Below are 23,019 nucleotides of genomic sequence, written 5' to 3' on the forward strand. Positions count from 1 at the left end.
GTATACTTTGTGTTTGGTAAATGTGAAAATGTATAGCTTAATATAGGTTAAGAATAATATTCTTTTTTATTATTTACTAAACAAAACACATTAGAACTAATATTAAAGCATATGTTTAAAATGCATACAATTATATTTTGTTGGGAGCTGATATATTTCGAGGATAACATCATTTCTACAAAAAGTCTAAAATAAGAGATGTGGTAGGTTTTATAGCAAATACGCGCTTGCCCGAAAGTAACCTCGGGTTTTTTAGTTAAGTGGCGTGTTAGGCTACGAAAGCTATTTTTAGCTGTGTTTTTTGCTTCAAATATTGTTATATAAGAGAAAAATAGACTTTATATTTTAGTTTCACATTTTTATATGGTTAGGCAGTATTTAGGTTTGTTATTTCGTTTAAAAACACAGGTTTTTATAGAAAATAAAACATTTTTGGCGTCTAAATATCAGATTAAGGTAATAACTTTTTATGTAACTTTTATTACAGATTTTGTGTGTTTTAAAGTATTGGTAATTTCATTTTATTATTTTGTTAAAAAATTATGTTAAAAAAAGTTCTGGGTGTTTTTATTTTGGTGATTGTGCTGGGTTGTTTTTCACAAATTTCTGCTTCTCCTGTCCGCGAAAATCATCTTCATTTTACACCTAATCAATATTCTAAACCTGCAAATCGATACACAGACCCTTCTAACAAAAATAATGTTGTCGCTCATTTTGAGAAGTCAAAATTTAAAAGTTTGAGCTCTGCAACATGTGAAGCATGTAAATACGCCTTGACATTTGCACTTTGGAAGTTCAGGACCCCAAATGGTACTTATCCTGGTATTCCTGATTTTATAATGAACATGTGTGAAAAGTTGCACATTGAAACCACATATGTTTGTAAAGGAATGATCAATGCAATGAGGAATGAGACTTTGTATTTGTTGGATCATTTAGAATTATCAGGCGAAGAGCTATGCGGACTTATTTTTCCATCTACCTGTCCCTCAAAGGATCTTTCATGGAATGATAATAAATGGATTGTCCCACTTCCAAAACCGGTTCCTGGGTTAAAAAAGGCTAAAAATACACACACCTCTTCTGGTAAAATATTGCACATATCAGATCTCCATATTGATTATTTGTACAGCCCTGGATCTTATGCTGAATGCAATGAGCCGTTGTGTTGTAGGTCTTTTGTTAATGCCTCACATAGTCAAAGTCAGAAAGCTGGGTATTGGGGCTCCTATGGGTCATGTGACGTACCTTATTGGACAGTTGAGAACATGCTTACAGATGCATCTACCAAAAACTCATATGATTATATTTTGTGGACGGGAGATTTGCCAGCACATAATGACTGGGGGCAAAATCAAACTACTCAGGTTAATGCACTAAAAAATTTAACTTCGCTGCTGCTAAAGTATTTTCCGAAGACACCAATTTATTCTGCTCTAGGAAATCATGAAAGTTTTCCAGTGAACAGTTTTCCACCTGGTTATGTAAATGGTTCTAACAATATTTCCTGGCTTTATGATGTCTTAGCTGAAGTCTGGGCCCCCTGGCTGTCAAAGAGTGCACTCAAGACTGTCAAACAATCAGGTTATTACACCGATGTTATACGAAAAGGTCAAAGAATTGTGTCCTTAAATATGAACTATTGCAATAATGAAAACTTCTGGCTTTTAATTAACCCAGTTGATCCCAATGATGAACTTAAATGGCTGGTTTCTGTTTTAACACAAGCTGAACTGAATGGGGAAAGTGTTCAAATTATTGGCCATATTCCCCCAAGTGTGGGTGGCGACTGCCTTGAAGTATGGAGAAATAATTATTATGCAATTGTTGAGCGTTTTCAACATACCATAAAGGGGCAATTTTTTGGTCATACTCACAAAGATGAAATGGAAATTCAATACACAAATGATTCATTATCAACTCCTTTTTCCATGGCTTATATAGTTCCAAGTGTTACCACATTTGCTGGTTTAAATCCAGGATATAGAGTATATGATGTTGATTTGAATGACCTTACTATTCTCGATCACCATACTTTTGTTATGAATCTTACTGAGGCTAACAAGAATGTCGATATGCCAACATGGAAGTTAGAATACTCAGCTAAACAGGAATACAATATGAAATCATTGACAACTTTGGATTGGCATAAACTTTATCAGAGTTGGATAGAAAACCCCAAGGACAGCACGTTTCAAAAGTATTATACTAACTTCTACAAAGGACACCCCCCTAAGAAAGATTGTGACGATACTTGCAGAAAGGCTCGTCTTTGCTCCATAGCAGCGGGAAACTTTACCTTAAATTGCTAAAAAGTGTTGTTGTTATTTTATGCATTCCAAAGACAAAAGTAATTACTTGTGTTATGTAAGTTTTTATACCTGCACTTGATATGTATATTTTATAACACTGTGGGTTTTTTGTGTATTTTATTTGTATTTTACAGTTGTTTAAAGTGTTGGTCAAATATATTTATTTGTTTGTATAAGTTACTGTTGTCATGTAAGTGCTGAATTTTATTTATATGTTTATGTCTTTAACTAACGGTACTTACTTTTTTGAATATTGAAATGGGTATTTTATTTACAAGAAATTCAAAATACGTTTTCTTCAAGTTAAACTAATAGAATATAGTTCCATGGTTTAGTTAATCTGTTTTCACTTTGTTAATAACTTTATTAGTGTTATGACCATTGCATTTAAATATTTTATTTTACTTAGTAGTACTGTTTTAATTTTGTTGAGCAATTTAGTTGCTATGAAACAAAACTTTTTTATTTTGATCTATTTTTGCCTATTCGTGTCTATGTCGATTGTGGTTACAAGTTATAACTTATAATTAATTTAATTTGTGTATATAGTATGCAATTTAAACCTTTGAACTCAAAATCAATTTTAGTTTGGTCAATAATTTATTTTAGTTTTAATTTATAGCCTATACTTGTAGAAAATTTGTTAATAATAATTTTGTACATTAGCTGGTTTAAAAATCTAGAAATGTTTATTGATAAAAATAAGTAAAAGATAATGGAATCTAACAACCAATCACTTCAAATTAAGCCAGAAGTAGTTGAACGAATCAGAGAATTTCCTGTAAGGAACACCTTAGATCTAAGTATGGATCATGTTAATTGTGTTGATGCACAACCTTCTACTAGCACCCTTCCGCTGCTTAACCATCACGAAAAACTTTGTAAGAAATTCGAGTGTTTGCTGAAAAACTTGAAGTATTTTTGGCCCCCTGGGGTTAGTACTGAAGGTATTCCTCAAAATGAGTTAAAGTACTTGCGAAAACATGCATCTTTTTACATCTCTAAAATAAAAGGTAAGAGTACAGACAATTAGTTAATAATAATATAACATTGTTCATCTTTACTTGTTATATTTAAGGTAAAAATTTCTCAAGACGCAAGCATTCGACTGTCCATGCTGTTGCAATACTTAATGAACAATTTTCCAAATCATCATTTCTAAATCATGAGACCTTGAAAAGTTTGCAGCGAAAAACAGGGCTGTCTCGTCTCTGTGTATCTGCCTGGTTTAAATGGAAAAGAAAACAATTTGGAATAAAATCACCAACAAGTGTAAGATTTGCTAAAAAAATTGGTTTTTACAAAGTACATGTTTTTTCTTACTGTTTTTTTTTGTTAAAGTTTTTACAATCGGTGTATAAAAAAGTACAGTTTCCGACAGAATCTCAAAAAATAAACATTTCTGCGAAATGCGGATTGAGTAAAGAGGTCGTAGATTCCTGGTTTAGAGTGACTAGAGCCCTCGAAAATAATTTTGTTGTTGACAAAATGGATCCTGAAGAGATGGTAAAAAATATTGTGTTGTTAGCATATGTAAAAAACCTTTTTTTTAGCTGAATACTACTATAGCAACCAGTGTACTTACATTAATTCAAGTTTACATATAATAATAATGTCTGAAATTTGTTTCTAACAAGATACTGTGGAGATTTTTCACAAGAAATCACCACAAAGGAGGAATTAAAGACAACGACGTCGACCTCATGTCGGATATTCTTGTCATGCCGAAATCTGACGTCTACAAGATATTTCTCTGCTGGAGCCAAAGATTTGAGGTTGAAAACCACATGAACCCGAACACGATTCAACTTTGTAACTTCGGTCAGCCTTTGTTGGAAATGGGACAACTTCAAAGCTCGTCTAATATGTCTGATAGCGAATCACACTGTGAACTTGAAATTGAGGTAGGGTAATAATTAGGAAATCTGTTCTTACTTAAAAAATAACAATTTTTTTTGATGTTTTTAGACTTGTGAAGATGAACCTACAAGCAGCACAACATCTCAAGGTAAAGCAAATATCCTTTTTATATTTTAGTAAATGCTAAAGCACAGTAAGCAAATGTATAAGTAGCAAAAAAAATCAAACTATTAGTATCTGATTTTGTGCCAGTTTAATTAATTATTCGATTTTTTAATATGTGTTTTAATTTTATATTATAATAAAACAGGATATTATTCATAGGTATATAATGTGGCATAAGCCAAAAAAATGAGCAAGACGACCTAAAAATTGTATCAAAACTGGTGGCAATCAAACAAACTCAGACCTTTGAACTCAAAACTGCAGGGTTTTTACATGGCTTGGGAATAAGTTGTCAGACAGCCAATGTATTGACCTTTTATCAATGGTATACTGCAATATTTTATTTGGGATTCAACTTCCTGGGTACTAGTTGCCTGGTTTAAAATGTGCTTAAAAAGTAATGCAGTTTAAAGTGTGCACTTACCTTAAAGCTTTGAGTAATTTGTTAAAGCATTAGGCTTAAATATTTAAAAAGTAAAAAAAGACATGTACTAGGCTTACACAGTCCCCAAATTCATGTGTTTAAAAAATCAAATGATTCAAGTGTTCACTAAAAGTATCTATGTTTTTAGATGTAGTTGAAAGAAATCTTGCAGAGGTTTCTATAATAGATGAACCTATTGTTGATCAACAAGCAATATTACCATCTAAAGAAGCGACAACATCTTGTGTTCAGCTTATATCTAAACCTAATAATAAGAACTGCAGTAGCAGCTCTGATGAAAATACTGAAACAAACTTATCTCAAAAAACCAGCAAACTTAAGACCATGCCCCTTATTGGCAGTTTGCGCAACAGAAACTCTATGATAATCCAACAGAATAACTGTAATTCTATTACTGTTAATACATCTACAGATAGTGTTTCGTATGCCATGTCTGTTCTGACTAACGTGTTGGCCCAGGCTTCACAACAAGTATTGGCTAACAACGAACCACCTAAAACTAATCCAATTGTTGATTTTTCTGATCATTCTATAATACAAGGTGCTTTAGAAAATATTAGAGAGAAACAATCAAGCGAGGGAATACCAAAGCGTATTAAAATCTCCAAAGTGAAAAGAAAAAAATTAAAGCACAAGAGCTTGAAATCTAAGAACACTAAAGTTTCCCCTCTGTATTTTGAAACAGAGGTGTGTAAACGAATTCTATACAATTTTTTCCTTAGTATGTTTAGGTTGCAAATTGTTTTTCTTATTAACTTTTATTTTAAAATAATAGAATTTAAATAATTTTACATGTGTTAAGCATGGAGGTAATTTACACACCCGCTGCAAATCATACCCAGAAGAAAATAAGAATAATATTCCAGAAGGGTCCAGAAGGAAAAGAAATCTTAAAAATGATACTGACATTATTTTCGTAAAATCTTTCAACAAATACAATCTGCTGGAAGAAGCTTTTGATTCGCATGAGAGTGATAATTTAGTGGATACAGAAAGTGATAATGATTTTATGAATTGTTTAACTAAAGTAAGCAGGTTATATTACTTCATTACAAAAGTTGTAAACCAGAATTTAATAATTTATAAGTATTATAAACAGCAGTCGTAAATCTAACATTCAATTTTGTATTTTTTTCAGATTTGTCAAGACGATTTTAAAATGCAAACCTCGAAAAATTTATTTTGTTTTAATATAAGCTCAACACCTTCAAATTCTGATGCTATTCAGGAGATTTATCAACAAATTTATGAAGAAAGTAATTCTCAGTTATCAGGTATTGATCAAGTGGTATTTGCAAGACATGGAACTCAAATTACATTTACTAATACTTAAATTACTTTGTCTTTACTTTCAGATGAAGAGTAAAACAGATTTTATGTTTTACAACCCACCTTTTGCTAACATTTCTTCTACATCATCATTAACTTGCCTGTTGTTGTTGGAACTCTAGTTTTACCTATCTTTTAAATGGACTTTTACTATATGTATTACGGTGTTTTGCTATATTTTTAGTGGTTTTCAACTACCTCTACCAGTTATTCTTTTTACCAATCCTTTAAAGGCAACTATTTTGAAGTTGTGTCTATCTGTTATGATGGTTTAAAAACCATTTTCTGTTTCTCTTTTTAAAATGTGATTTTAACCTTCTATCTATCCAAGTTACCCGGCAATTTGTGTGCTGCTATATTATGCGGCTTTTGATCACATTTAATGTGGTCTTTAGTAACAAATATATTTGTTGGTACGCGATAAATATCGTTTTCACTCAAAAAGTTTCTAAATTATTTAAAGCAGATGCGTCCTTTGAAGAAACAACCATCTATTTGTAGAACAATATATATACATACATTTTATTCACAAAACTAAGTTTAAATACGTAGCAACAAAAAAACATGCAATAAGAAAACTATTAGATTACTAACATCAACTTTAATAAAAGGTTACTTTATATCTACACAAATTTATATTCTAAGCTGACAGGTTTTCATAAGGAGACTTTTCACATTACGTTTTCGGAAATAGTTTGCGGCATGTTTGTCGTTTAGGGCATCGTATTGGGGGATTACAGGTTTTCTTCGGGATTTGGTGCTGTCCACTTTAATTGCATCCATTATAAATCTAAGATGTAGCAGTGTCGTAGTAAATGGTTTACCATTAAAGACAATGCTATTATAAAAAGTAAGAATAAAAAAATCGTGGTCCAGGTTCTGATCTAAATTAATACAGACCCAATACTTAAAACTTTCTGAATTAACCTGTTTTCACGTTTAACTCTGTCGTGTAAACCTGGAGTACAAGGAATTCGACTTCTGTGGGATAATTTGTACTCGACTGCTGGTGGTATTATTAGTTGACCCTGTTAAAACAAATCAGATTGTTTATATACTTGGTGATCGCCTATACTTGGTGATCGCCTATCCGATTATTACTTCAAACAATTTAACTCGATTAAAACCAACCCTCGAGTATATAATTTATTAGGATAACCAAAAAGGAAGCCATTTGTTTAGTTTTACAATGTCTTGGTTTCGAGTTAAAGTTACATGAAATCACAGTTTTACCCAAGCCACCTTTTACACTCAAACAACAATACTCACCCCTCCTCGTAAAGAGGCACGCTTTAGCATATCTTGAACTGCTGGGTTTCTAAAGTAGGTTTGTGCATGGGGGTCTTGGTGAGCGTTGTAGGAAGGAATAACGTTAGATTTGTGAACATTTTCGTGAACTCCGTCTAATATAAAATCACCCCTTTAAATAAATTGTAAAGTTAAACTATGTTTTTTTATGCATCTAAATTGTTTGGGCTTTTTAAGACCCCGAGACTTGAAGTTTAATTGTATTTTATTTGTTAAAAATTAACTAATTTCCTTATCAAAAATAAACACCAAAACTTGCTATTAACAACGGTATAATAAACAGTGTAATTTAAAATATTTCACGAAACAGAAAATGTATTAAAAAAAATATTTTTTTTACTTTTGTTTTTAAACTTTTTTTGTTACCTTGTTTTTGGCTTGACTGGTTGCCCCATAATCAGCTTTTTAACTTGAGTTTTGTCCAAAGATTTGCTTAGCGGAGACTTGTCAGTTAAGTGAGAATATTTTAACGTACGTTGATCTTCCGAAGTGATTTTTACCATTTCCAAAATACTCTTTATATCAAACTCAACAGACCTGTTTTAAACGACTAATTATAATCTGAAATCGAAAGTCAATATTTGTTGTTTGTTGAAACTATAACACAACTGCGTATTTAAATTGCGGTTTAAATGTGCTCGACTTCGAAGTAAATTAAAAATTAATTAATTTACGTTTACACACTTTAATTTATTTGGTTTCCAACGTTATGTGCAACTGAATGATTTATCTTTGCTTTTTATTTTACATTTCTGAGTCGAAATTTCATTATTTTATCAAGAAGTTTAAATGACATTTTTATACATGTCGAATTAGACTTAATTCCTTGTCATTGATTTAATTTAAAGATCACACGACTCGGCTGGCCGCTTATGAAAAAGATGTGGTAACGTTATTCGTTTAAAAGGCAACAGACAATTCTTCCATGTAACTGAATCACTTTGTGTATTGTATTGTGGCAAGGGTCGCGACATACAATGCAATGACACGTTCCTATCTGATTGTGGCATATTCTATCGACAAAGATTGAATAACTTGATACTTGGAGACGCTGTGGTGTTTGTTTGGACCAACTTATTAAAACCGTGAGGTAAAAAATACCTAAATTTACTCAAAACTTTGCTAATTCGAGGGTTATCTGTAAGTTTTGTAAGAGCTTTTAATTTACTTTGTTTAGTAAAGTTTTTAAGTTTAAAATTGCAATTCGTTTTGCAGTTTATTAACTACCCTAAAATTTTGCCCCTTAAGGTTTTATTCTTCTTTAGTTGTTCTTTTCACAACCATATCAATCACTTCTCACATTACTACGTTGGTATGCTTTCAATGCACTCCATACCTTTGTTACCATTTGACCAAGAGACAAAAAGGTTGTTTATAGAGAAAACAGATAGAACAGATCTACCAGGCTTATAATTCAGTTTAAAAGATTAAAAAACGTAAACAAAGTATAGGTTTGTGTTTATATATCGTCTCAAATGTACCCGCTACACAAGTATCAGCCTACTCCATTTGGAACATACTTTATGTATATTGACCATGGGCCAAAAAGGTTAGTGTAATAAGATTTGGTAATGTCGCGAGCCTACCGCCTACTTTTATTGTTTGTTGCAATGTATCTTACACAAAACTAGTAAAATATATATTTTTAATTGACGGATTTTTGTTTCTTTATTGAATTTGTTGTTGGGCGATGCTAGACTCTACGTTGATACTTTCAACATTCAAGCATCTGTTTTGTTTATAGCTAAATATTGTTGTTTACTATTGCTTTACAAGTAACATATTGCTATGTAAGACAACTTTATATTACTTTAATATTAACATGTGTCATTTAATTGGTAAATGTAAAAAGTTTAGATCTTTTTAAAAAGATAACTATAATACCATAGTGATAGATGAACATATGTCAAAATTTAAAACTAATCAACGTATGCAAGTAGAAGTTGTGTATTGGATAGCGGTATAAAACTTTGTTTGTAAAATTTAGGTTTTCTGTTAAAAAATTGCCTGAAGATATTCCTGGCCTAAAAAAGAAACTTGAAAAGGTAAGTGAATTGCGGCCACTTGATGCTGCTGAGGAGAGTAAAAGTAAAAAGCCTTCTTCAAAAAAAATCCCTGTTCCACCTTCATATGATATTCATTTTTTGCAGCACAAGGGACAAGCCATCGTAGGTACGGAACATCAATTTCGTTAAACTATTTACATTGTGGCCAAAATAACTTGTTAATCTTTTTATCTTGTGAGTAAGATGTTAACAATTTACGATTTATTGTCCTTTTTTTGAAATATGTCACTACGCAACATAGCGAAACTAAAAAGCTTCCAAAACATTTAACAACATTGCTTCTGAACAGTTACCAACATTACTAACATTACTAAAATATTAAATCATTGTTGGATATTATAATTGACTGACGATATCCGTTTTCAACTTGTTAACAATACGCAAACATAATTCTACATAAACAAAACATACAAACTTACAAATCACGTTTTCCTTGTGACATTCTTAGCACGTTTGTTTGTTCTAGATCCGCCGTCAAACGTTATCATCGTCGACCAACTGACTGGAGCTGACGTCACTTCTTCTATAACGTGGATTCGAAATCGACCACGTGATTGGAATTCAGTCGTCAAACGACACGAAATAGAAAAGTATTTTTACTTTATTAATTCAATATTTGTTTATTCTTTTTACATAATCAGCGAGTTAAAATATTTTGCCGGCTTCTAATGAATGAATAATTAACTTAAAACGTACTAATTAGGAAATTAACAATTAATAATAAAGCTAATTGGATGTTTAACGTTGTTGTGTTGATGTTGGTAAATTCTTAACTAACACTGACGTAAATCAAATAAAATAAAATAGGGAAATTAAACCAAACAAGGAAGAAATTAATTCATTAAACTTTGTCGTACGATTGTATAATATTGTTTTATAGTTGAACGCGCATCATCGGTAAAAGATCTTGTTTTAATTAACTTATAATTAAACGTGGTATCATTGTGGAGAATATAGTTTGTTTATATAAACTTATGGCATTTCCACTGCCATGAATAGCACCAGATTAATTTATGAAATGGTGTTAACCTATATGTGTTGATCAAATATGCAGTTAATCGGTGTTTTTTTAGCATTGCTAACTATGGTATTTTAATCCTTTGTTTTGCGTGGGAATATGCTGCTTTTGCGTGGGAACATGCTGCAGTATATCACCAGTTTAAACCTCCAGGTTTATAAACTTGTTTGTGCAAATCACGTAAAATGTTATTTATTGCAGTCCAGCTATGACCAGCACGGTTGTAAATCCCTATAAACCTCTCCCGTCAAAACAACCTTCTTTTCCCGCTGGCGACAGGCTTAAATCCACAAAGTTCTCCACTCATCTTTCCCCTAATCTCCCAGCTTTGCATCCGACACCAAAACCACATGCCAATGTACAACAACAGTTGGCACCGCACGCGTACAAGCAGCTCAAACACTCTCGACAGCAAGAGATTATTGAGGCTCGAGAGAAAGCCGCTCGAAAGCGGAAACGGCAAGTTCATAAGAAAATGGGACAAGTGGCAACCCAAGCTCATATTTCAGCTATAAAGTCATCTATGGCTACTGACCAAACTGTGCTAACCACAGCGGGCACGAAAACAGGGATGTACTTAAAAGGGGAAGTGCCAACGCGCGATGAAAATGATATAAGAAGAGTCAAGGTTATCAAGCCGATTGAAGCAAGTATGTCTTATCGCTTGAGTGTGTTAGTGTTTGTGTGGTTTCTAATGTTTTTAACGCAATTTTTACCACTTTTTGCGTGAATTTCCACTTCCAAAATATTAAAAAGTTTTCGTATTAGTCAAAAGTTTTCGTATTAGTGTTTGCATATACTAAACTCCTAACATTTTTTATTTTAACGAAAACAAACTTTGGCATGCTTAAAATTAGAGGTATTCACTAAAACCTATCTTGAGAAATCATATTATTGAACCAAACTATCTTAGCATCTCCTATGAAAACCAACACAACTAAGTTTATGGTCGATCCTCTTGCTCACGTTGAGCTTCAAGCCAAGGACTGGAATCCAAGAGAGGATCAGAAGAAGATGAATCTAGTGATCCTGGATCGGTTAGGGGCATCTGTTCCTTATCGATGGAACAACAAAATGGATGTTAGTGATGGAGACAATTACAAATATGTTTTGTAAAATTATAGATTTCATGTTATTTTGTTTGTAGTTTTAGATACAAGTTTAAAGTAATATACTATTAATACATATGAACAGCATAATATTTAGCTATAGGCTTATATACTTTAAGGGATTAGAGGTAAAGGCTAATACAAGTAATTACCCCTTACTTTTGTCAATACTTTATGTGTAGATATAAAGCTGAATTACTGACTTAATTAATAATGTTAATGCTAAACTTAAATGGTGTTTGTTGCTATATATGGTAATGATTTTAGACTTTTGCTATTAAAAATAGACTTGATATAAAACACAATCTTTTACCAACCGATATTATTTATTTCCTTATAAATTATTTTATTAAAAACATGGAAAAATGTATTTTGAATGATTGTGGAAAATGAAAATACGAAAACTTTTGATTTTATCTATTCCAAACCGTGGGAAATAAAACCCAGAGTACACAAACAATAAACACGAGAGACACTTTATAATAATAAGTGCAAACAAACGAAAAAACAAATGTACAAAAGTGCAGACACGTTAAAATAAACAAACAATCAGACAAACAAACATGTACAAAAACGTATATTTGTTGGAGATATGAATAGAATGATAACAGGACAAGTAAGATAAAAAGCATAACTCGTTAAGATGCAATGATGATAGAAGATGCATATATTCACCAACCAATAATAGTAAATACGCGCAAAAATGAATTGCATTTGATAATTCGCTATATATAAGCAGCCAGTGATAACGCCATGGCAAGACCTATAATCCTGTAAATATTTCGTTATTTACAGGTTACTGCTTAATGCCTTAACGAAATAAAGTTTGCACGAATTATTGAGTGAAACACAGAATATAGTATCTGCATAGAAAAATTTTGCTTTAATTCAAAATGTTTTTACAGTAACAATAACATGCCTTCGGGGTTGAAAGAGTTATAAAAAATTATGAAAAGGCAATAAACATGGGATTTTTTTTGCTAAAGTTTTATGTTTTTACTAAGCAACCTACCATTTAAATCTTAAAATATTAAATTTCTCCTGAAAAGGAAATTTTTTTGAAACAAATAGAGTACTACTCACGTATATATACATAAATATATGGGTTTGCTATTTAAATATAGATTTAAAAAATTAAAAAAAATTTGTACAAACTAGAATAGAAAAAATAAAGAATATTCGGTTGGTATATTGAAGCAAAGAGACATCACTTTTTAAATTTAAAAACAATTTATCCCAAGAGCGAGTGTTAGTAATAAACGTAACTACTCGCTGGTTTTACTTGGCTGCTGCTACGTGCCAAAATACAGTCCGAGCACATGCAAGAACTCTCTATATGACCGGATGGGAATTCATAAATAGGATGTTCGCTTAGCGAGTGCTGGCACGCTGTTGTGCTAGGTTGGTGAGCGGACTTTGGTGAATCGTACACTTCTTCACCCGTGCATCCTTTTATAACAGATGTTGAATCCTCCATCTCGCTTTCTTCGTTCTCCATTACTCGCTGCTTAACAGTCTGGTTAAAACGAACTGTCTTACGTCTGCTAGCTGCGATGTCATTTGCATTCATAAATGTCCTTTCCCCGTTTTTAGATCGGAAAGAACCGTATTTTTTCCAGTCGACACTTGATATTTCCGACTCTAAGTCAGTTTGGTCTGCACACTGTGACGAAATAGCTGCTGCTAAGGGGGTAATTCCAGATGCAGGATCATGAAAGGAATCCGACAAACCTCCGTATTTTTCACCAGTCCACATTTGTGCTGATTGGTCACCGTAGGGGTAGCGTGTAGTTTGAGTGTAAGGATACTGGTTGTGAGCGTAGGATTGGTGCTGTGGCGGATACTGTTGTTGCTGATACTGTTGCTGCGCTGCGGCTTGTGGGTAAGCTTGCTGGTGCGCCGTAGGCAAATAAAACCAGCCGTTTTGCTGGTGTATATCTTCATCGTATATACTAGAACTTGCGTATCCGCCATATGTTCCATGACCGTAGGGATCTTCTTCAACGTAGCCTCCATCGTTGCCGTAATTTGGATCGTATCCTTGATTATAATCATAACCCTGACTTTGGTATCCCTGCATTGCGTATCTAGGATCATTTTGCATTGCTGGTGAGTTGTTCATAGCAAGTTGGCTATTATGTTGCGCGTAATGCTGCTGCAGAGGTGGCGTTGGATTGCCTCCACTACCACTGGAATATCCACTACTCATGCTATCTGATCTTAGGTGACGTTGTTGCTGCAAATGTTGTGGATATCGATTTGGGTGTGGATACCATGTCTGTGGTTGCTGTTGTTCTTGTTGATACTTCTGTTGTACTTGAAACTTTTGTTCTTGTTGGTATCTCTGTGGGTTTTTGTAATCCAGTTCAGGATAACGTTGGTTTTTTCTTGGCCTAGATGGCGGGTTATTAGTCGGGCCTTTGTTCTCGTATTCGTTTATGTTAACTCCGCTATCCGTGCTCGAGTTATCCTCGCTTTTGTGGCGCCCTCCTCTGAAATCTTCTTCGGTTATTACGCTGTTGTGTCGTGGAATTCGTTCGTTGCCGATTTCCCAGTTGCATTTGCCGCCAGCAGCTGGCTCGGAGTAGAACGGCTCTTCCTGCAAATTTGAAAGTTTGGTGTTTACTTATAGTTGTTACATATTTAAATCGTAAATTTATTTTAATTATCTAACAAAAAGTGATTTATGAACGATTTATAACACTTAAAATTTAAAAACACTAAAATAATTAAAAAACTAACCTTGGGTGCTGCATCGATCGATGCTATCTTTTTGGAAGCTTCCCGAAATTGTTCGACTTCGGTTGAGATTTGATCAGCATTTTCCAGCTTAAGAGTTAGTCGTTCTAATGCGTTCATACAGGAAAATAATTTGTCGCTTGCTTGTGAGGCATGACTCACAGTTCTCCCTCGTGGTTGGGAAGTAGCAGATGACGATAGCCTTGTTAAACTCCTGCTACCTAATCTCGAAGGTTGTTTGCGCTGAGGTATGGTGCTGGATTTCGATACAGTTCGGCCCATTAATGTACTGTCGTCTGGCATAACTGGCGAGTTTACTCTGTCATTTACGTACAAATCAAACGCTCCTGAATCTCTGAAAGATTGGCGACGACTGGTTTGCTGTTGGTGTGATTTTTGTTCCTCATAATCGTATTTCCACTGCGCAAGTTCGCGTTTGGAGGGATACCGGTTAGCTCGTCTGTCTATCGAGTTTGAATTTCGCATGCTGTGCTTTCTATGATGTAAGGACTGAGTTCTTCTTGACACATGTTCATTCGTTTCCGGGTCAGATAAGAATTCCTCGTTTGCCCAGCTTGGTGTATCGTCAAACTCAAGCGTCGCATTACGGTTCCATTCCTCGACTCGTTCGCGTGTGCTTTGCGGCAATGAAGACGTCCTTACTCCGGTAAAAGAATGACTACGTTTCGGGGCAAGTTTTTGTCGTTCTCTGCGAGGTTCGGGTTCGTTTAAAAAGTTCATGCTTCCGTATTTGCTTCTACTTTTCTTGAGATTTGTATTATAATTAACCGGTGCGTCTCGGTTATCAATAGCATAGTTATTCTTGCGTTTTTTCACGCCTAGAAAAGATTTGACCGCTTTTTTCATGGTCACGGCTTCTTGGATCTTAAAAATATCCTGATAGCCTTAAAATATAGTACAGAATGTCGTTGAAAGTTAGCGATGTCGCTATTTATTGCAACTTGGGACGGGTTACGTTAGTAGTTGAGTATAATTTGCCAATAATGTAAGCAGCTGACTCGAATTTTGCATCGAGTTTTAGACTGTCGTCGTGTTTAATCCTCGGTACTCCTTTCGGCCGCACCAATCACGTGACAGAATTTTAAATATACACCAAGGCTACACCTGCAAAACAAAATAAAATTTGTTAATTTAAACTTGATTTTGTAAAGTAAATTTAAATATTAACAACATAGTAACTGACTTTACCGTTAACTCCTAACTAAACACATTAGCGTCATTTAAAAAAAATCCGGCTAAAATCAAAAAATGATAATTGTATTTTTGTTTAAATATAATTCGACCAAACCGCATCAAATTAAATGTAAACTTTTCCACGAGATTTAAACTACTTAAACGCCCCCTAAACCGGGATAATCGCAAAAAACAAACTGATCTTTTTTAAATACCACTCAAAACGTTGCCCTACTTTGCAATGTTGTGACATACAACCGGTTGCTTTGCTAAAAATTCGCCCCTGGCTATATACCGCAAAGGTGTAATGCACACAATAAGCATATTCCATGCGGAAACACGATACAGTGCCGGCCAACAGTTGTTGTTTATTATCGTACGGCAATTACCCACTGACTCGAACACCCATAAATTTTAAACCGACATTTTAACTTTGTTTCTTGTAATACTGTTATTATTATTCTATTCACACTTTTAATTAACAAAATGTTGCGGAAGCATAGTTGCAGCAGTAAAATAAACTAATCTATATCACTAAAATCTGATTTTAAACGCATTTATTACAACAGCAATAGAAATTCAACATCTTACAAATTAAAAAAGATAATTTAATTAATTTAAAGTCAAGAATTTATTACTATATTAACTACAAGTTAATCTATTTCTTAACTGCAATTTTTTTTTTAAACTGTCGAAATGCTCCTCATACTAAACCATCAAGCCGACCTCGGTCCTACCTCGACTAAAATAAATTAAATATGTAAAAAATAGACGCATGATATAAGTCTTTTGTGATATTACGATTGACGCACTAAACACCTATATTAATCTATTTATTTTTGTTCGGTTATTTCTGTATTCCATAAAAATTAAATGACTCAGAATTTTTCGCCCTCCTGCCTGACCCTTTCTCATGAATGAAGACGGACAGCGTCGCGTTCGCCGATGACTTCGAACTAGACAAGTGACGTCACGAGGTTGTATTTGTTACGTATCTTTCCCCGAGGCTCTTATAGTCGGATATCGGCGATCGGCAAAAATTCATTAACGCGCGCAAAACCTACGAACTCTTCGCGCAATAAACATATTAGAATGCGAACGGGAGCGATGATCATATAAGTGACCAGCAAATTTGTTATTTCAAAATCCCACGAAAGTTAACTGACGTTTTGCTTATTTTGAACCGTAAGGAATTCCTATTGGGGTACCAATATAAACGTGGTGGGTCGTGGCAAATTCGCATACCAGTTTAATTTAATTTCTTACAGTGACGCATCGATAATCAATTAGTTGGTTGGTTTGTTTATTACCGTCGTGCCGAAATGTCATTCTGTACCGTATAAACGCATGTTTTATGAACGATATTGTTCGCTAATTGTCGATTTCGGGTCTAATTTATTTACAAACACGTCGGGGTCGTTACGTTATTATTACCTTAACTAAACAAGTTAATTTGACATTAAGGGTCCTCCGATACTCAAAATGACGCAATTATCAAAATAAAATGATTTGTTACAACTTTGAACCGGTTGCTTTAGATTAGGACGTTTCCGAAATAATTACCTCATATTTGTTGTAATTTGCTTTAAACTTGTACCATTACGTCAGTAATTTCGGTTTTTTAAAGCATTAAGCGTATAAGGGTTTTTATTGTTTCTTTAATTTCGAAATCTTAAACTAATTAAAGCAATGATGTTATCACAAGAATTTAATTACTTTTAACAGCACGTAAATCTAATTTTTTCTGAATATGCGAAAATTTCGGATTGTCCGAAAAATACCGCAATCCCGTGATAAAGTAATAGATAAAACCTAATAGCAAGAACAGTGTCGCTTAGAGGCCTTTCTGCGGTATTTTATTTATTGCCGTGTCTCGAAAAACAAAAGGCTTAATCGGATAAAACTATTTTTGTTTAGTCACTGCGCCTGTATTTTTACGTGTGGTTTTCATTTCTTGCACTAAACAATAATTAAAAGAGCGGGTTGAAATTAGAAAAAAAAAACTTTCGTTACATAATACCACACATATATTATCTTATCCGTGAAATTATCTTATTTTCAATTTCTGAACTTTCTTCGAAATTTTTAACTTCGAGGATTAATGTTAAAACTTAACACCAAGAGCTAGAGCTTTGGTCTTATTAAGGTGAAATTTACGACCTTTCAAGTCTTAGTTTCGAAAACTATTTAAAGTCCTTTAAACCTTTAAAATAAGTCCATGAACTTTAAACCTACTTTGAGTTAACGAGTAGTTAAGTTACAATATCAAAGAAAAATTTGTCGCGTTGACGCAAACTATTGTAAATGCCTTGATCACTTGCGTAAATATCATATTGACAAAGCTTTGCCGAAATTGGACAAGTAATATAATTATTAACGATATGCTTAATTAACATTTTTTCTTGTGGAAAGATGTTTTAAACAAATCTCTTTATCAATATACGTTTAAATGTATTTTATAGTTTAGTTTACGCTTTTAAGTGTATTTATTATTGCAAAATAAACGCGCAAGTACAAATAATGGTTGGAATTTTAGCGCCACCTAACGATTAATATTTAAAAAGAATTGCGAAATGTTAAACCACACAACAACTTTATGTCGCAAAATTGCCCGATTCGACGTTAAAAAATTTTTATTTTGTTTTAAAAAAATTTTAAGGACCTAAATTTAAAATGAGTCATTTTTAATAATTGTTACGCTTAACAATTTAATCTGTAATTAGCTTGTTTCTTTTTATACTTTTTAATTAAACTTGTTAAACTTATATTTATCACGTTATTCTTATTAATATTAACAAATTACAATTCTTGTAATGCCATTGGTTGATTTCCCAGTATTAGCCACGCTTTAGCGTTTTCAGCCAATCACAGAAGAACAATTCTTGTACTCTGCTTATTGGGCCTGAAAGTCATTATCACGCAATAAAAGCGTGGGCAACGCATGATACCCGGCGTGATCGCTAACTATATTTAAATTTAGTAGCGGAAAATACGTAATAAAATATTTTATCAACTTATATTTGCAAAATCGTATTTTTTTCGTAAATTTTTACTTCCCAAAAAAATTGAAAATTTGCGTAAAAAAATTAGTTTTTTGTTGTTTAAACAAAATTAGGTGTGTTTATTATTGTTTTTAGTCACGTGACACATTGAAGAACAAATTAAATAAATAATTGGTCGGCACGTGATGTCACCAAACGTCAAACATTTATAAAAAAATAAATAAAAACAAAAGTTTTCCTTGAATTTGAACCGAAGTGAAATAGTTCCTCTTTTAATAAAACACGCGCTTCTGTCCGAAACCAGTAAGCCTGCGAAACTTTTTTTGTGACTCTTTTAGCGCTGGTTCAACCGGTTAAACATGTTACACACTAACGAGTCACGTGACCCCTTAGCTAAACTCGTGGTTGGCTCGAGCGTTCACGAATAAAAATTATTCGAGCGAAATCGTTTCATGATTTTTAGCCAAATTTTCGACGAATTTCTCAATTTAATAACTTTAATATTTGTTTATATTTTTGTTATAAAACAAAATATAAAAACAGCTTTTTAATATTGACGTCAATTGTTAAGATAATTAGCCATTTTTATACCAAGATAATTAGCAATTTAACATAATAAAATAAAGATTAAATTATTTTTTACAAATATTTCGCAATAAAATTACATATTTTCAAATGTACATATTGACAGTATAACGTGGCAATTAAAAGAGATTATGTCTATTTTACCCGGCGATATTGCAACTAATAACAGTTCGCATTAAAGTGTTGTTAATGTATGTTATAATGCTTTGTAATAAGCGCTTATTCTAGTCTTTTTAAAGCCCTTTAAGCAATCCGTTTTTAATAAACCGGTTAACACCACGGCATATACTGCGGGGCAAAGCAATACTTGTTTAAGCAATTAAAAAGTAGACTGCGTCATATATTATACCAAATGTAGAAGTATGACCTGGCTTAGTGTTTAAAGCCACACTATTTAAATTAAACAAACGTCATAGAAATTGATATAATTTAAAACGTGGCATATACCGTTTAATATTAATCAAAGAAGAACTGTTGTAGACCATGTATCTTACATAATTTTCTATGCTAAATTTTTTGTATGACGTAATTACCAAAAAATTACTATGTTACACTCTAATTGCATAATTTTCTATGCTAAATTTTTTGTATGACGTAATTACCAAAAAATTACATTAAACGCCATGTTACACTCTAATTGCATAATAACACAATTAACACTTTGATATAAAAGCCAATTAATATCGAATAAATCTAAACATGTACACATCGTGTGAACAACAAGGCGATTTAATTGTTTATAAAACACGTACCACCACTTCAGATACTTCAAACTTACCGGTTAATTAATAGGCGAGGCATCATTTTTGTTCTAAGACGCATTCGCTTACTTTTTATGTTGAATTTCGACATTTAACGATTTATTTTCAAAGCGAAAATTTTCAAACGTATTGCTTTGTATTCGAAGGCAATTTAAGATGTATAACACACGAATTTTAAACTTGATTTAATAATCTCAATTCGTTGTCTGTCACTATTTTTAAACATAAATTAGTCATCACGATTTTCGTTTAAAATACATCAAAAATAATAAAACACTGCGAAAATCTCTTACGTAAGATTTTTAACCTGAATATTTGCAAATTTAAATTTTAAAAATTAAAATTATTGGAGAAACATATTTTTTAAGTTAATTTTAAATCAGTATTTCCGTTTAAATGTGTTAATTGAAACTCCCTACCCTACACCTGTTAGAACGTATAAAACAATTATACTAATTATATACATAACTTGACGAATATATTGAAATTGTTACCAATTTTGCCTACGCACTTCCGCGCTGAAAAATGCGCCGTCTGTATCTAGTTTCGTAATTTTTATAAGTTATGCTTTTGATATGAAATTATGGGTGTGATATTACTCCAGGTTAAATCGACGCATCGCGAAATGAGTTAAATATGCTATAACCTGGCTTCTGGATGATCAATTATCCGTCTTATTTCACACGGGTTTTGTTATTGTGTACACCGGTAAGTCATCACCTCTATCCGATTAGGCCACGATAGTGGATCCCACGTAACATTTAACATGTTAGGCTTGGCGCAATTTAAATGTCAACCATAGCATTTAGTTTTAAGTTAGCGTTTTTTAAATATATATATATAATTTCTCTAAATATGCAATTCTAAAAAAATCGAAAATAACCATTTTTTGGTATTTTTGCAAATAAAATAAAAATATTTACTTACCTAAAAACTAGAAATAAGGAACTCTACGTTTGTTTCAACGTTTGGTGCAATCGAAGTAAACAACTTTGCTTAATGCTCCTTATTCTGAGCTCTTTCCTCTTCACAAAACGTTCTTCCTTCTTCTTCGAAATCGGTCGGAGCTATCCTAAATCCTCCAGGACATAAGAAAAGGCCGAAAATTTCGAGGAGCTGTGAAACGCTTTGAGCTGTAAGCGAACTGCGCAATTTTTTTGCGACCACGTCGCACCGTTGCGATTTTTTCACACTTTTCCTTTTTTTGCTCTCTTTATCTCACTTTGCTCTTTTTTAGTCTCTTTTATTCTCCTGTGAATATAGTTAACAAAGAGTTTAGTATTGTATTTTTGAGCCGACTGGAGGGCATGTTTGGAGAAGCAACTACACGAGGTGATTAGGATCTTTTGCCCAACTTTGTGATATACCAAATATGTAAAGGCTTCTTTAAAATAATATTCAAAAATTATGAATTATTTTTGCAAAATTACGAATATAGTAATATTTAAATTAATTGTACAAATATTTTTGATTTTTTATACGTAAGTAATTTATATAGCATACAGATGTTCGAATACGCACGGAAAAAAAATAATTAAATATTTTTAGCTGCTTTTAATATTTTTGACGTCATTTCGATTATATAATAAATTCGAATAAAGAGACCATTTTGGGTGGGGTCTTAAGTTTTAATGATCATGAAAATTAATCCGAATTAACTCAAGTTTACATAAATTTTAAACAAGAGCATTTAGTTAAGTTAATTTTTCTTTTACTTAAAAATTTTTAGCCATCTTACAATGATCTACGCATAAACAATTCATGATGATGGTCATGTAAAATATTTTCAAAATTTGGTTCAAATTACTTGGTCAGATTTCACCCATATAGACATTTAATATTGCCACACCTTTATAGCCTAAAATAATATCCATCAAAAAGCGTAGGCGATATATCTAGCCTTAAAATAATAGGCTAAATTAAACGTAATTTAACCCAAATAAGGAATTAAAGTTGTTACTGTTTATAAATAACAATTTAACTACTGCGGTTACATGTAAGAATATCGTTATGAGCGATAATAAGTTGTTAGTCATTTAATTTTAAGTTGTGGGCTTCTTAAGTTTTTTTTAGCCTTTTTAATTGCGAATAATTTAACTTAAATTCCACTTACAACAAATTGGTTAACTTGTTTTGTAAGAACAGATGTATTCTATTTAAAAACAAGTACATACAAAATATAATAAACATAATTAAAAAAAATATTTTTATAATTCTCCTTACCTTGCAGTTTCTGATTTTAAAAGGATCAAAATATTATTTCTAACAAAAACTAAAACTTACTTTAACAAAAATTACTCTGGGATGTTAAAGTTAAAATAAAATGATATTTAATTAATAACAAGCTAAAGTAATAGATTAAAACAAATGTACATGTTCGTTAAATGTAACGTTAATCAAACTAGTTTTTATATAATATAACTCGGACGTATGGTTAGTAATTTTATTTCAATAAAACGTGGCTTATACTGCATGGCTTATAATTAAGTTGAAATTACATTTTAATTATATCTTAAAAATATGTATGTTTATGTTTGTCTATACAAGAACGGATTAATTCGGTAGTTTTGTTAATCCATTAATTTTGCAGACAATCCGACATATAGTTGTGAAGTTTAACTTACTCACATAATCACAAAATATTTTTAAGCTGGATATACACTGGCACCTCTACTTTTACCAAATAATTTTGCTTTTTGATGTATATTTTTTTATTTATTTTGGTTTTTCGCGCATTGATAAAAGTAAATAATAAATACGATATACAATTAATATTACAACAATGCGACGGGAAAAAATGACAAAATCCTTTTAATGATTTAAAACATGCCAAAAGTATTAATGTTTACATAAAGATTTTAAGTATGTTATATTGTTTGGATCAAAGGTGATGAATATTGTTTGGTTAAAATTGCGTTAAACAAATAGCTTAATGACTCAATTTTAGAAGTGTATGTATTAATTTCCCTACTAACTGTTTAAAAAGAATATTCACAAGCAATTGTTTACAATTTTGATCAACAAACATTTAACAGTGGTTTAAGGGTAGTTTTTAAATGATAATCTTACAATTTGTTAACTTTAAACAAGCGGGATTTAATATTTGTTTCAACTAACATGATATTT

The 23,019-nt window shown here is 32.3% G+C and overlaps 5 protein-coding genes across 6 annotated transcripts; 3 read left to right on the forward strand and 2 right to left on the reverse strand.

Moving 5' to 3' along the window:
- Positions 1 to 491: 491 nt before the first annotated feature.
- Positions 492 to 2,813, forward strand: LOC145759483 (sphingomyelin phosphodiesterase-like). The gene has a single exon (XM_082573318.1). The coding sequence runs from the start codon at positions 543 to 545 to the stop codon at positions 2,310 to 2,312; it is 1,770 nt and encodes a 589-aa protein (XP_082429444.1). The 5' UTR covers positions 492 to 542; the 3' UTR covers positions 2,313 to 2,813.
- Positions 2,814 to 2,923: 110 nt separating this feature from the next.
- Positions 2,924 to 6,695, forward strand: LOC145759482 (uncharacterized). The gene is made up of 9 exons (XM_082573317.1): positions 2,924 to 3,325; positions 3,391 to 3,584; positions 3,654 to 3,818; positions 3,950 to 4,216; positions 4,281 to 4,320; positions 4,910 to 5,469; positions 5,585 to 5,809; positions 5,921 to 6,056; positions 6,138 to 6,695. The coding sequence occupies exons 1-9, from the start codon at positions 3,028 to 3,030 to the stop codon at positions 6,146 to 6,148; spliced, it is 1,896 nt and encodes a 631-aa protein (XP_082429443.1). The 5' UTR covers positions 2,924 to 3,027; the 3' UTR covers positions 6,149 to 6,695.
- On the reverse strand, positions 6,588 to 8,276 carry LOC145759484 (uncharacterized). 2 transcript variants are annotated; one of them, XM_082573319.1, is made up of 4 exons: positions 7,786 to 8,276; positions 7,381 to 7,531; positions 7,039 to 7,139; positions 6,588 to 6,949 (listed from the first exon to the last, which is right to left on the reverse strand). In XM_082573319.1, exons 1-4 carry the CDS (start codon positions 7,920 to 7,922, stop codon positions 6,745 to 6,747), a joined length of 594 nt encoding a protein of 197 aa, XP_082429445.1. In that variant the 5' UTR covers positions 7,923 to 8,276; the 3' UTR covers positions 6,588 to 6,744. The 2 variants fall into 2 exon arrangements, with proteins under 2 accessions (XP_082429445.1, XP_082429446.1); XM_082573320.1 differs by having other exon boundaries at positions 6,590 to 6,901; positions 7,786 to 8,274.
- Positions 8,277 to 8,785: 509 nt separating this feature from the next.
- LOC145758956 (uncharacterized) lies at positions 8,786 to 11,970 on the forward strand. The gene is made up of 5 exons (XM_082572655.1): positions 8,786 to 8,968; positions 9,407 to 9,591; positions 9,952 to 10,075; positions 10,705 to 11,153; positions 11,417 to 11,970. Exons 1-5 carry the CDS (start codon positions 8,895 to 8,897, stop codon positions 11,617 to 11,619), a joined length of 1,035 nt encoding a protein of 344 aa, XP_082428781.1. The 5' UTR covers positions 8,786 to 8,894; the 3' UTR covers positions 11,620 to 11,970.
- LOC145758955 (uncharacterized) lies at positions 11,926 to 21,026 on the reverse strand. The gene is made up of 3 exons (XM_082572654.1): positions 20,821 to 21,026; positions 14,355 to 15,476; positions 11,926 to 14,211 (listed from the first exon to the last, which is right to left on the reverse strand). Exons 2-3 carry the CDS (start codon positions 15,216 to 15,218, stop codon positions 12,862 to 12,864), a joined length of 2,214 nt encoding a protein of 737 aa, XP_082428780.1. The 5' UTR covers positions 15,219 to 15,476; positions 20,821 to 21,026; the 3' UTR covers positions 11,926 to 12,861.
- Between the last annotated feature and the right edge of the window lie 1,993 nt (positions 21,027 to 23,019).

The sequence above is a fragment of the Corella eumyota genome, chromosome 7 (genome assembly GCF_963082875.1).
Source record: "Corella eumyota chromosome 7, kaCorEumy4.1, whole genome shotgun sequence".
NCBI lineage: Eukaryota > Metazoa > Chordata > Ascidiacea > Phlebobranchia > Corellidae > Corella > Corella eumyota.